Below are 13432 nucleotides of genomic sequence, written 5' to 3' on the forward strand. Positions count from 1 at the left end.
AAAACACTGTACCCCTGAGCTACACTCTCAGCCCTCTCATTCACGATTTTTTTAAAGCTCTGTTTGTTTATTGCAGCACTGGGGATTAAACCCAGGGGTGCACTACATTGAAATACATCCACAGCTCTTTCATTTTTGTACTAAGTTTTGCGACAGGGTTTCAGTAAATTGTCTGAGGTTGACCTCCACCTTGCAGTCTTTCTGTCTCAGCCTTCTGAGTGTTTGAAATTACAGATGTGCAGCACCACACCCAGTTTAGATTTATGCATTTCCCTCTTCCCTTCCCACTGTCCCCTTCCCTTCATCCTCTTTCCCTTCCCCCTTCCCTTTCTCCCTGTCTCTCTTTCCTTCCTTCCTTGGTACTAGGGCCTGAATTCAGTGTCCCTACATTTAGATAGGGTCTTGCTGTGTCGCTAAATTGCATGGGCTGGGCTCAAACTTATGATCCTCTTGTGTTGGCCTCCTGGAGTACTGGAATTATAGGCATGTGCCACCACGCTCAGCATGTATATTTCTTAAATAGTCTGTTACTCCATTCTTACTGCTTCAAACTTTGCTTCATCTTATTTTTATTTTTAATTGGTAAGTAATAATTGTATAAATTTATGGGGGTGCATTGTGGTATTTGATTTCACGATACCTTGTGGAACAGTGAAATCAGGCTAATTGATGTAATCACCTCAAATATTTCTTTATGGTAAGAAGTTTTAAAATTTTTTCTTAATATTTTGAGATATATTTGTCATTATTTGTCATTCATGTAGTTACCATTTATTTTCTGATATATTAATTAATGTTTAATCAGTAGCAGTGTTTAAAGTAAATCGACAAATTATAAAAATGAAAAATAACATTGACTATTTCTGAGAAAAAATACTGAACTGTACATTTTACTGTTAACTTGTTGCTAGGTAACGGAGTGTAGTTTGTAATGTCTTAGAGTCCTAAGTATTTTTGCGTTTTAACTAAACCAGTAAGTACAGAATTAACTGAGTCAACAGAGACTGTTGGCAGAGATTTAAGGTAAAACATTTTCAATTCAACATAATTTAGTCTATAATTTTTTGGTAGTGGGTTCTTTTTGAGACAGGGTCTTGCAGTGCATTTCAGGCTGGCCTTGAACTTATTTGTAGCCCAGGCTGGCCTCAAACTCACAGTGATCTTTCTGCCGCAGGCTTCTGAGTACTGGGATTACAGACATGTGCCATCACACCTAGCCTTAGTCTGTAATATTTGATAAGTATAAAATATTGTGTAACACCTATGTAAGAAACACTAAACATTTTGAGTAAGTGGAAGAAACTCATGATCCCCTGCTCTAGCCAACTGAAAAACTAGAAACAGGCTTTAACCATCTTTGCTGTATACCTGACTTGTGAAATTTTTAGTATATAACCAAAAACAGAAATCATATGGAAACACTTTAGAGCCTAACCGTCAACTTTTATCAGTATTTTTCCAGTTGTTTTCATTCATTCTTTCCTTTCTGTTTCTATCCCTAAGAAATGGTTTTATTTCAGTATCATTTATATCACTATTCATTTCAACAAGGGCTTTATTTATATTTTTGGTACCAGGGATTGAACTCATGACCTTGATCTTGCCACGCAGCTGCTTACGCCACTGAGCAAAATCCCCAACCCTTTAATAAGGACTTTGGTATCATTATTGAATCCAGCATTTATTCTTTAGTGTATATAATATCCAGTTAGTTTTCTTGTTTTCCAGTTATTCCACAGATGTCTTTTGAAGTTGAATTATATTACTCTTGATTCAGCTAGTATCTACGCTTTGCACTCCATTTAACTCTTACTTTTCTTGGCTTTTTCTTGCTAAAGGAGAAAAAATAGACTAGGCCTTCTCTCTGTCTCTGCCTCTGTCTCTCTGTCTCTCCCCCTCTGTATCTCTCCTTCCCTCTGTCAAGTAAGCATTGAACACAAGGTCTTTGCACTTAGCTTCATTGTTTATATTCTTTGTTTGGCTTTTGCATTGTTGATGAATGTTTGTTCAATCTGTGAAATAGGTAGGTCTTGAAGTTTGGTCAGGTCAAGGTTAGAAAGAACCTTGGAAACCACTGGAAAGGAATTGTTAGTGCTGTAGGCTTTCTGCCACATCACTGTGCTCACATATAATGTAAGGGTAGCAGAGTATCTCCAGGGCCATCTTGAGAATGCAGCTGCTTCATACAGAGCGTGGGGCACTTGTAGGATCAGCACATGCCGAATGTGTAACAGGAGCTTTGGGTCTTGTTTCATTTTGGTTTCAGTGGTTCAACAATAATCCAACAGTGAAATAACATTTATGATGTACTGAGAAGTTTGATTACTGTAGCCTGCTAGAGGACATAGGAATTATTGTTTGAGCTGTGATAATAATGTGGACATAGTTTTGAAAGCCTGTGACTCAGTGGTACACGCTGAGGTTTTGAAACAACATGATATCGATAGGGTTCTTAGGATACTACATATATAAACAGATTGGTCAGAGGCTAGGAAGTATGAGTTAAGTGACAGTTTACAGAGTTTTCAACTAATTTGTGTATATTCAAATGCTGCGTTTTAAAAACCTGACATACAATGTCTTTCTGATATAACACATCTTGATGTAAGAGAACTCTGAAAGAGGATGGTTGCCATTTAGTAACCCTTTCATCCTGCTTAGCTTTCGTAAGAAAATCCGTGCAAATCAAATCACAAGTAGACATATTTGATGTTAGTAACTTCTTTTAAAAGTAGATTTTACTTGGATGTGGTGTGCTCACTTTGAACACTCAGCTGGCATTTCCAGAACTTAAGGAGGCTGACTTTCCACATGTTCTACATCTCAAATGTCCTGCCTTTCCAGCTACCGTATGCCACGTGCTTGAGTCTAAAAAGTGTAGCTTGTTATTTCTCGTCTAGTATCACAGGTACATTGAAATTGCCATCAAGCAGTGCAGGAGCTCAGGCATCGATTGTAAGATCCACGGGCTCATCCTCCTGGGGCGCATCCGTGCAGAGGAGGAGGACTTGGCTGCGGTTCCTTTCTTGGCTTCAGATAACGAAGAGGAAGATGACGACAAAGGCAGCAGTGGGAGGTGAGAGCCACGTGTGACTGGTGCTTGCTTAGCTTCACTTTGGTTCAGAATCCCCTCAAGCGTGTGTTAAATCTGAGCATGTTTTACATGGAGAGTAGGCTTGTGCCTGCAAGATCATTTAGTTTACGAGGAAAAAAAATTAACTTGTAGTTTTAAGAAAACATTGAAATGCATTACACTTTAAAAAATATTGTTAAAATCAAAATGCTTGTTTTTTTTTCCTACATGAAATACCACTATATACCTTTGTATACTATACTTGTAGGGTTTTTGTTTTGTTTTGTTTTGTTTTGTTTTTCTATTTTAAATTTTTTTCCTATGGAAGTGGTATGGTATATATTGTAGCTTTTTTGTATAAGTGTTTATCATTATGCTTTAAAGAAAAATTTATTCATTTTTATTATGGTAAAATACATAATTTACCATTTTAACTTTTTCTTTTTCTTCAGTGCTGGGTATTGGATCCAGGTCCTTCACTCCGGGCTACATCTCCAGCCCTTTTTGTTTTGAGACAGTCTTGCTAAGCTACTCAGGTTGGGCCTGGACTTGTGGTCCTTGCTTCAGCTTCCTGGTGCCGAGGTTATAGGTGTGCGCCACCACACCCAGCCCCATCCTAACAGTTTTTAAATGTAGTTCAGTAGCATTAGGTACATTTGCATTCTTGTGCACTTGTGCAGCTCTCACTACCAACCTCCTCTGTAATGTCTTGTGTATAATTTTTTTTGTACCAGGAATCGAACTTGCAATCTTGTGCTTGCCAGGCAGGCACTTACGCTGCTGAGCTAAATCCCTGGCCCCTTGTATATAATGTTGTAGCATACGGTTTCATCTTATGACTTGCTTCTCATTTACTTAAGTTCTCCCAGGAGGTGAGGGGTGATGACTGTTCCTACTCAGCATGCATTTACACACATCAGCATGTGTCTGCTGTTGGCCACTCCTGTGGTGAACGTGAGGAAAAAGATCAGGAAAACTTCCATGAGTGTGTCGCTACATCATGGACTAGAAGGAGCTGCGTGTGCCCTGAGGGTCTGCAGTAGAGCACTGCACCCGATGGTACAGGAAGAGTCAGTGTTGCTTCAAGAAGAGCAGGCAGACGAGAGTGGTTCTGGTACAGGGAACAACAGTGTGCCAGGGATAACAGTATCTGTCATTTGTGCATTTTTCCCGAGACGTGTGTGCTCTAGGCCTCGTTTACTGTTACAGCAACCGATAATGTAGATGATCACTGTCCTTACAACTTGTGTCTTCCTAGATTAATTGCTATCAGTGAAAACGCTAAGTCAGAGGGTATGGAAAGTAAACTGGGATGTTGTGGGCTTGAAATGTACCTCAGTGGTGGAGTGCTTGACCAGTATGCACAGTGCCTTGGGTTTGGTCCCTAGCCCTATGAGAATGAAATCTGAGTTAGTGTGTTTTTATTCCCTAAGGCACCCTTGAGTTTCTGCCATGGACTTGGCCCTATAAACAGGCACTAGCGGCAGTCACCAGTGCTGGCTTTACCCTGTTGACCCAAACACCCTTTGCTTAAGTTCTGTCCAGTGTGTGACGTAGAGACCAAGGCGATTGTCCACACTGCTGTTGGACACATTCCCATGGCCAGGAGTGGGCAGCCGCTATGTAAGAAGTACTCCAGGGCTCTCTCATCTGTCTTGTTTTATTTCAAAACCCTTGCCTTGCATAAAAGTTGAAAGTGTGTGTGTGTGTGTGTGTGTGTGTGTGTGTCTGTCTGTCTGTCTGCCTGCCTTATCTAAAATATAGCAGGTTGTATGTCACATCTACACATTAATTAAATGAAGGAAACATCAGTTCACTTAAATAAGGAAATAATTGGGTTTTTAAGAGAAAATTGCAAATTAGTATTTTCTTATTTAGTAGCTGTTGAATTGGGCAAACAGTTAGTACTTGCACTGTATATGTGAAATAACTGTAAAGTTTTGAGCTTTACTCTTCGTTCAGATTTTTACGTGATTGAATGCATGAACAAAAGGAAATCTAGATATTTGATTATAATTGTTTCATGAATAAATTCGGGTTGAGTCGGTGGCCCAAGCAGTCTCCCGGAAGCAAATACCTGAGTGAGATGTGCCCGCAGTGACTGCAGGCAGCTGACCTTCCCTCCGAGTGGTTGAGAGTAGGATGGTGCTTGACATTAATTGTTCTGAGTGTCGCTCCTGGTTTCTTGTCTATTTTTGACCAATAATATGTTATAGAGTATTTCAGTACCTTCTACGTAAGCTTGTTCTTCTGTGCCTAATGCCACATAGTTTTCCTAAATTTTTATTCCCAAACCCTTAAAATTTTGATCCCATAAGGTAAGTGTTTTTTTTTTTTTTTAAATCTTACCTATGTGGAATCTAGTTTCCAGAGTCTTCAGTCTTCCATGTTAGCTTACAAAAATAGATCAAAAGCTATTTACTAAAAAGTCAAAAACCCCACACGTAAAAGAAGCAATTCTTAGCATTAGGCTGTCAAAATACCAACCCTAAAAATATAGCACTATTTCGTGCATTTTTGTGACTTCAAGTTCAAGAATTAGAGTGTTTTGCCTGCTGCTGTTTAACTTTCCCAAGAAGACAGATCAGGGGTGGGATGAACAGGTGGGAGTAGCAAGTCTTCTCACAAGGAAAGGTGGGGAAGACCCCCGCCCAGCTCACCAGCACCAGGCCTGCTGGCCCATGTCATGGGTAGAGGGTGTGAAGGAAGAAAGCATTTGGCTTCAATTTACTTAGCTGTGTTAGAATACCCGTAGGGCCAGATGGTTACATCTCTTTGCTGCTTTCTTTCGGAATGATAATGTCCAAATGTGTCCTGGTTTTGGGACGTTATCACAAGGCCAGTATTAGTGGCAGCTTCTGGTTCTGTGTGTAGTATCTGTGTGTTTTGGTGACAGATGTCAAAGTAATTGCCATATCTGTGTGATATTTGAGAAGAAAAAGGATATGTACTATATACCCAATAAAGATCTGTACCAAAAAGGAGAGGATAGGAAGCATACAGGTGCCTGGAACCATTGACTCTTTGGAGCTGTTGATCATGTAAAAACTTGAGATTTTATTAAGACACAGTGAAGTGTTTGAGTGCTTGAGTTTGCTTTTCTTTTATGTTGTATCTGTTTTATGCTGAAAGATCTCCTGCTCTGTTTTCCCTTTTGGCTAGCCTTATTAGAAAGAAGGCTGCGGGACTGGAATCAGCGGCTACAATAAGAACCAAGGTGTTCGTTTGGGGCCTGAATGACAAGGACCAGCTGGGCGGGCTCAAAGGCTCGAAGGTATCTACCTGCTAGGTCAACACCCACATCACTGGCCACCGAGGACTTGAAGGTGTTCTGTGGTGCTCGGTCCACAGGAACCTCAGAAACGGCCGTTTTCACTACGAGTTTTACCTTCCATATGTGGTTTGTAAGATTAGTTTTTGGAAAATAATTCTTAAACTGATACACATTATCAAATTTAGCTTCTGAGCAGCTTCTGTCTTTGAACAGTAATTGCACTTGTATTTCTATAAGCTAGACTTTTGAGGAGAAATGCATAGATGAAAATTGTAGACTATAACTGTATTCATCTGGCCTTCAGTTCACTTTGCTTACCAAGAATGAAATGCTGTGTTAGAAGTGCCATCCTGGAATGAAGGTGAGTCAGATGGAGCCTGCCCTTTTCGCACTTGGTGCCTGGATACCTCAGGGGGAAATAGCCTCTGTAGAGAGAGAATGCTTTGTAAGCACAGCGAAGTAGAGCACATACACATCTATCATCTGTGAGCGGTTTGTTGGGGCTGGAGGCTTTCACGTTCTCATTCATGTGTTTCGCTGTGCAGTGCAGGCTGGCCTTGAACTCACGGCAGTCCTCTGCCTCAGCCTCCCAGGGGTTGTAGTTGTGCACCTCTTCGCCCAGTTCATTTATCTTGTTAGTAAGTCATGGACTCATGGGCAGGCCAGGCCACTTATCCTGTAAATACTTGGATGAAGAGTAACTGGAAAAGTATTTATGCTGCTTAGAGATTTTGAAAAAGACTAGATGAAACTAATTCCACCTTTGAATAGGTTGAATACATTATCGAGAGGCTGAGACAATTAGAGCTTATGTACTGGAACTTTTGACCTGTCGAGATCTAGCTCATCTTTCTCTCTCTTTGGACGGCCTTGAACGACAATTGGTATTAGGATCCCTGACTTCCATTTTGAAGTGGGCAGTTGTAGTGAGCTCTGGGAGTCTCAGCTGTTTTCTGGAGGGGCTGGCCAGTGCGTGGTCTCTGAGGCATGGCCATGGTCTGTTGCACATGGAGCTTCTGTAGGAAGGCTACTCAGAAGTCTGCAGTGATGGTGAACTCTTCTTCTGCTGCAGGAATGACTCTGAAAGTGTATGAATCTGTCTGAAAGGTTTCTTCTACAGATGCTCAAGGGATTTTAAATTAAATTAAAATGAAAATACAAGCATCTGATTTTTTTTTTTTTTGTCTTTTTCATTTTTTATTGGTACCAGGGATCGAACTCATGACTGCCTGCTTGCAAGGCAGGTGCTTATGCCGCTGAGCTAAATCCCCAGCAAGCATCTGATTTTTTTTTTTTTTATCAGTATCAGAGTGAGAATCAAGGAGAATAAGTAGAACCTGAACTAACTTTTATTTTTACTTATACTCATAAGTTTTACTTTTACCTTTTGTTGTGGAAATGTTCAAATTACCCAGGTATAAAGCTTAGGGTTGTGAGCCCACATATCTCTGGTCCTAACTTGAACCGTTGTTAATAGCTGGCTGTGTTTCTGTCTTTTCTACTCATTCCACAAATCTAACTTATTTTAAAATAAATTTCAGTGTGTCTCCATTTTTACTTTGGTGTTTAAAAAAAACCTCTGGCTGATGTAATCATACAAATTTTTAGTGATTCCTTGTAGCATTTGTTGCTTAAAATTTTTAAAGTGCAAATAAAATTCTTTTTCTTTCTTTAAAAAAAATCTTCTAGATAAAAGTGCCTTCCTTCTCCGAGACACTGTCTGCTTTGAATGTGGTACAGGTGGCTGGTGGTTCTAAAAGTTTGTTTGCAGGTATGATTATCCTAATTTTAGAAAAATTTTAAAATTATGCTTAGCACATACATAAAAATAGCTTTTGTGTTGTGGAGGATTGAGTTTCCCCATCTGTGGTTCTTTGCAGTGACTGTGGAAGGGAAGGTGTATGCCTGTGGAGAAGCTACCAATGGCCGGCTGGGGTTGGGCCTATCCAGCGGGACGGTCCCCATTCCACGGCAGATCACGGCCCTCAGCAGTTATGTAGTCAAGAAGGTGGCTGTGCATTCAGGTAAAGTGCTGGTGCCTGTAAATCTGTTGTTTTCAGAGCGTAAATTACTGAGGCCTGTAAATAATTTTCCCTGAAGCGTCCTTGCATTTGTCTTCAAGTTTTACCTTAATTAATAGGAAGAAAAACTGGATAATATAAGTCCCTGGATGGTCTGGAATTTCATTAGCGGTACAGAATTAGGTTTTTTTGAAAACTTCGCATTGTCAGTGTTTCAGTCCTCCAAGGATAGGATGTTCAGTCTTGGAGCCATGATCTTGGCCCCGTTGTATCAATAAAAAAATTACGTTCTGTGTTTAAATGTGTATTTTTCTGGAGAAAGAGTCTGTGACTTTTATCAGATTCCCAAAAGTAACTGTGAGCCTCAGTGATGGGAAAGACTCACTCCCCTTCTCTTGAGGGCAGTTTTATTAAATGTTAGTTTGAAGCACAGCATCCGGTCTCTGACGCAGATACGAAGCTCAGTTTATACTTGCAGCAGAAAGGGTTAGGTATGGTCCCAAATAGTAAGAAATGCAAATATGCTTAGAGTCCTGAGAAAGACAGAGGTTTCCTTTTCTGCTTTGTGAAAGTGTAGGCAGGGTCTGGGCCTGTCCACGTGTCCTCCCTTCCCAGGACTGTGGGAAGAAGGCCTGCTACTGTATCCTGTAGGCCAGGCCCAGGCGAGAACAGTGACTTGTCCTCCAGTCCATACAGCCCTCTGCAGAGCTTCCCGTGGGCAGGGAGGCAGAAGGAGTGCTTGTTAGCTGAGCACTGCACTGTCCCGTGATGATACGGGGTTCTCTTAATAAGGACGTGGGAGGACAGACGTTAGGGACCAGCGGCCCTGCTGCCACCCTCCCTCTAAGCTCCAGGCGCTGGCAGAACAAGGCATGTCTGTGGCCCAGAGGGCCAGGCTCATGGATCAGAAGAGCACTGTGTCCTGGGGAAGAGCTGCAGTACTTCAGAAGAGGAAGTGTACTGTCTTGCTTGCCAATGGTAGTGCTTCTGCTCAAATAATTCCACTGTCGTGTACATTACTGAGAGTCTTACATTGCTGCCGTATTTGACAGTCATAAATGTGCTTATTTTTCCTTTTTTTAAGCTAAATTTTTATTTTTTATACATTTAAAATAAGAGTATCACTTGTTAATCAGCATTACTTTGTCTTATTCCTGGAAATAAAATTGGGTATTTATTTATTATCTTTTGAGACAAGGTATTACTATGCAGTTTAGGCTGGCCTTGAATTTACTTTGCAGCTCAGGCTGACCTTGAACTCACAGTGATCTCTCCTCCTGCCTCAGTCTTACAAGTGCTGGAATTATAGGCATACACCACTACACTCGACCTATAAAAATAGTTTTAGAGTTACAATTTCATAGTTTATTAAAAGTCCATCTGTTTTCCATGTCACTGGAAAGCTTTCATAACAACTGAAATGTTGATCCTGTTTGCTTCATTCATTCAGCACACAATTGTTGAGTATATGCTACATTCCAAGCACGCAGAGTGGTTATGGCATGAACTTTCTGTACCTGTCTGACTATTGCAGGTGGCCGGCATGCCACGGCCCTAACTGTTGATGGCAAAGTGTTTTCGTGGGGTGAAGGTGACGATGGAAAACTCGGACACTTCAGCAGAATGTAAGAATATTTTTACTTGTTAATAAGAAACGGTTACGAACGATAACAGAGAATGCCTTTAATACTTGTTTTGTGTAAAGTTTAAACAGGATAGGCTATTTATGGAAGTATAGCTTTAGTAATTTTTTTTAACATGGGCCTGTTCCTTATCAACACATAGATGAATATGTGATTTAGTGTTGCATACTGTTTTTTAAGGTTTGGTGGTTAGGTTGGTTTGTAGATCTCGTGTTGAATAAAGGTAGATCAGTGTAGATGTCTTTTTGCCTTCTTCGAAGAAGAATGGAGTGTAGTTTAATCTCGTTCCAGGAACTGTGACAAGCCGAGGCTGATAGAGGCTCTGAAAACCAAGCGTATCCGGGACATTGCCTGCGGGAGCTCCCACAGTGCAGCCCTCACCTCCAGTGGGGAGCTGTATACTTGGGGTCTCGGAGAATATGGCCGGTTGGGACATGGGGATAATACAACACAGCTGAAGCCCAAAATGGTGATTATACACATTCTGTTGTTTGTTTACAAAAAGCTTACTATCTAATGATTTCAAGTGACAATACGCCTTGAGTCTAGAAAAGCTCATAATGATGTGTGCGTTATTAGCTTTTAGTCTGTGAGATAATCTTCCTGTTCTCAGTGCTTGTGCTTGACGCTGGCTTTAAATTTGTAATTGAGTAGGTGAAAGTTCTTCTTGGTCACAGAGTGATCCAGGTTGCCTGTGGAAGTAGAGACGCACAGACGCTGGCCCTGACCGATGAAGGTGCGTGTCTGTCATGAACTGAGTATTCTGGGTGGGGGAATATAATGAAACCCTGACCTGAAGTTCTTATCTCCTGAACCTAGGTTTGGTGTTTTCCTGGGGTGATGGTGACTTCGGAAAATTGGGCCGGGGAGGAAGTGAAGGCTGCAACATTCCCCAGAACATTGAGAGGCTAAACGGCCAGGGAGTGTGCCAGATCGAGTGTGGTGCTCAGTTCTCCTTGGCTCTCACTAAATCGGGAGTGGTGTGGACGTGGTATGTGAGCTTCCTTCTGTCCCCAGTGCATCTGTTGGGTGTGTCCTGTGCAACAGGCCTCAGCTTTAGCCCCTGACCACCCTGTGGTGCTCGTGGGTTGTCATTTTCTTACTCATCCGGTCATCCTTGTCTTTTTGTTTATTTTGAGTTAAAATTGCTGACAGTGTTAAATAGGTTATTTTGAAAAGAATATTAGAGAAATTTTAGTGCACTTGTGTATCTTGTTTGGTGAGGTTTATGGAGCGTGTTTCTTCTGCTTGTTTACTATGGGAAAAGCCTAATAGCCTAAGGAATGATAAAATGAGAGCAAAACAGACTTCTGAATCCTTTGACCCTCATAAAAGTTTATGTGTGATTCTTGTGAAAGCTTATTAAAGTACCAAGCACGGGGTGCCTGCACCAACCTTGGACAGTGTCAATATTGTGACTAGAGGCAGCTTGAAAAAGACACATACCATACAGTGTTTTGGAAGGAAGTTTGGACTTGGGTCTTATTTTCAGTCTCTTTGTATGAGAATCTATTCTATTAGCCTAAATGTCCTGTATTACAGTAGGAACCATCTTCTAGCTGAACTAATGATGGTTTAGAATATAAGCTCAGAGGCCTTGGCTGCTATGTGTGGTGGCATCCCATATCTCTGAGCTGGCTCTCAAAGCTGCTTTACAGCATTGCCAGAGGAAAACCATGTAGTGACACTCACACTGTTGCTCTCACAGGGGGAAAGGAGATTACTTCCGGTTGGGCCACGGCTCTGATGTACATGTGCGGAAACCACAGGTGGTGGAAGGACTGAGAGGGAAGAAGATTGTGCATGTGGCAGTTGGGGCGCTGCACTGCCTGGCAGTAACAGACTCGGGGCAGGTAAGGCTACAGGTGGCCTGCAGGTGATGTGCCTGCTGAAGTGGTATTCACGACACAGCTCCTACCTTGTTAGAGTTGTGACCTTTGATGAAATGGGTCTTACACCAGAAGAATGGTGAGAGTGGATGGTGCCCTTACTGTGTTCACTTGTGTTGTGTCTGCCTGCTCACCAGCACATGTTGAGGGTAGGACCTTGAGAAAGTCATTTTCACTCAAGTACTTGTGGGAATGAAAAAATGATCATTGCTACTTCATGCTAAACTCTTTGCAGTACTTTACTTAGGGATTTGATAGGTGATGGGGAGACAACATTTCAGAAATAAAATCATTCGATGATAAGCATTGCTCATTTTGCTGCTTTGAGAGCTATACACTGTTACTGGATCACGGGTATCACATTTTAGGATTCATGTATGGAAGTAAAACTAGTATACTGTTTTTAATCAAATGAAATACAGTTTTATAAAGGCAAGAAGCACATTAAAAGTAAATGTGATGTTTTTTATTTTTCTTTGTAAGATAAAGGAAAAATAAATTACTACTCTAACTTGAAAGGGAGGATTGTATAACAAAACAAAATGGATCAATTAGTTGGATATTAAGTAGATCTGCAATTATAGTTGCTGGGGAGGATTATGGTTACATTGCAGTCCACATATGCTATTTTATAAGATTATGATACTGACCTTTTACCACTAAAAGCTCAATTCTTTGAAGTACCGTGGACGATAATTTTAAGTGTGTTTAAGTTTAAAGAAAATGATCTGAAATGTTCAAAAAAAATTTTTCCCCCCATAAACAGGTGTACGCTTGGGGTGATAATGACCATGGTCAGCAGGGCAATGGCACAACCACAGTTAATAGGAAGCCCACCCTTGTGCAAGGCTTAGAAGGCCAGAAGATCACACGAGTGGCTTGTGGGTCATCACACAGTGTAGCATGGACAACTGTGGATGTGGCCACACCCTCTGTCCACGAGCCCGTCCTTTTCCAGACTGCACGAGACCCTTTAGGTGCTTCTTACTTAGGTAAGAGCTGTTTCTTCTCTGAGACCCCTGTAGTGATGGCAGTGTTGGGGATCGGTTGGAAGGTGCTGCTGTTACTGCACCTACTGCAGTGTTGTAGATCGCTCAGAGGCACTGTGGAACCCTGCTGCATGCACTCTATTACCTTGTATTTTTCATTAAGTGTAATGTGATAAGTTATTTTGGGTGTCAGCCTGGATCTGAGGGACGCTGTGTTAGTTAACTTTTCATGTCTGTGACAAAAATATCTTAGAAAAACGATTTAGAGGAGGAAAGATTTACTGTCTCATGGTTTCTGTCATGGTTAGTGGCTCGTGGTTTCTGTGCCTGTGGTGAGGCAGTGTGTTGTGATGGAAGAGTGTGTTGGAGCCAAGCTGCTCCCCTCCTGGTGGCTGAGGAGCAAAGAGCAAGGTTTCTTCAGCCTTTGAGTGGGGACTTTTGTGTCAGTGGTGGGGAGAGAGGAGCTTTTGAGCCCGGAGCCTAGTGCTAGAACTTCATACTTGGATAGAGGGATCAAAGTCAGTGTCCTACAACAGGAAGAGA

General features: G+C 41.5%; 1 protein-coding gene across 4 annotated transcripts in view; it reads left to right on the forward strand.

Annotated features, from left to right (window-relative positions):
- Positions 1 to 13432, forward strand: part of Herc2 (HECT and RLD domain containing E3 ubiquitin protein ligase 2) — a 177980-nt gene that overhangs the window by 108343 nt on the left and 56205 nt on the right. For all 4 annotated transcript variants that reach the window (XM_063249811.1, XM_063249813.1, XM_063249812.1 and 1 more), the window contains 10 exons: positions 2901 to 3076; positions 6236 to 6347; positions 8037 to 8118; positions 8228 to 8371; positions 9903 to 9993; positions 10303 to 10480; positions 10666 to 10747; positions 10831 to 11002; positions 11720 to 11864; positions 12667 to 12892. In XM_063249811.1, the coding sequence (XP_063105881.1) occupies positions 2901 to 3076; positions 6236 to 6347; positions 8037 to 8118; positions 8228 to 8371; positions 9903 to 9993; positions 10303 to 10480; positions 10666 to 10747; positions 10831 to 11002; positions 11720 to 11864; positions 12667 to 12892 (1408 nt within the window). The remainder of the gene's footprint in view (positions 1 to 2900; positions 3077 to 6235; positions 6348 to 8036; positions 8119 to 8227; positions 8372 to 9902; positions 9994 to 10302; positions 10481 to 10665; positions 10748 to 10830; positions 11003 to 11719; positions 11865 to 12666; positions 12893 to 13432) is intronic.

Source organism: Cavia porcellus, unplaced genomic scaffold, assembly GCF_034190915.1.
Source record: "Cavia porcellus strain 051 isolate PalLab524CR breed Dunkin Hartley unplaced genomic scaffold, mCavPor4.1 scaffold_6, whole genome shotgun sequence".
Classification (NCBI taxonomy): Eukaryota; Metazoa; Chordata; class Mammalia; order Rodentia; family Caviidae; genus Cavia; species Cavia porcellus.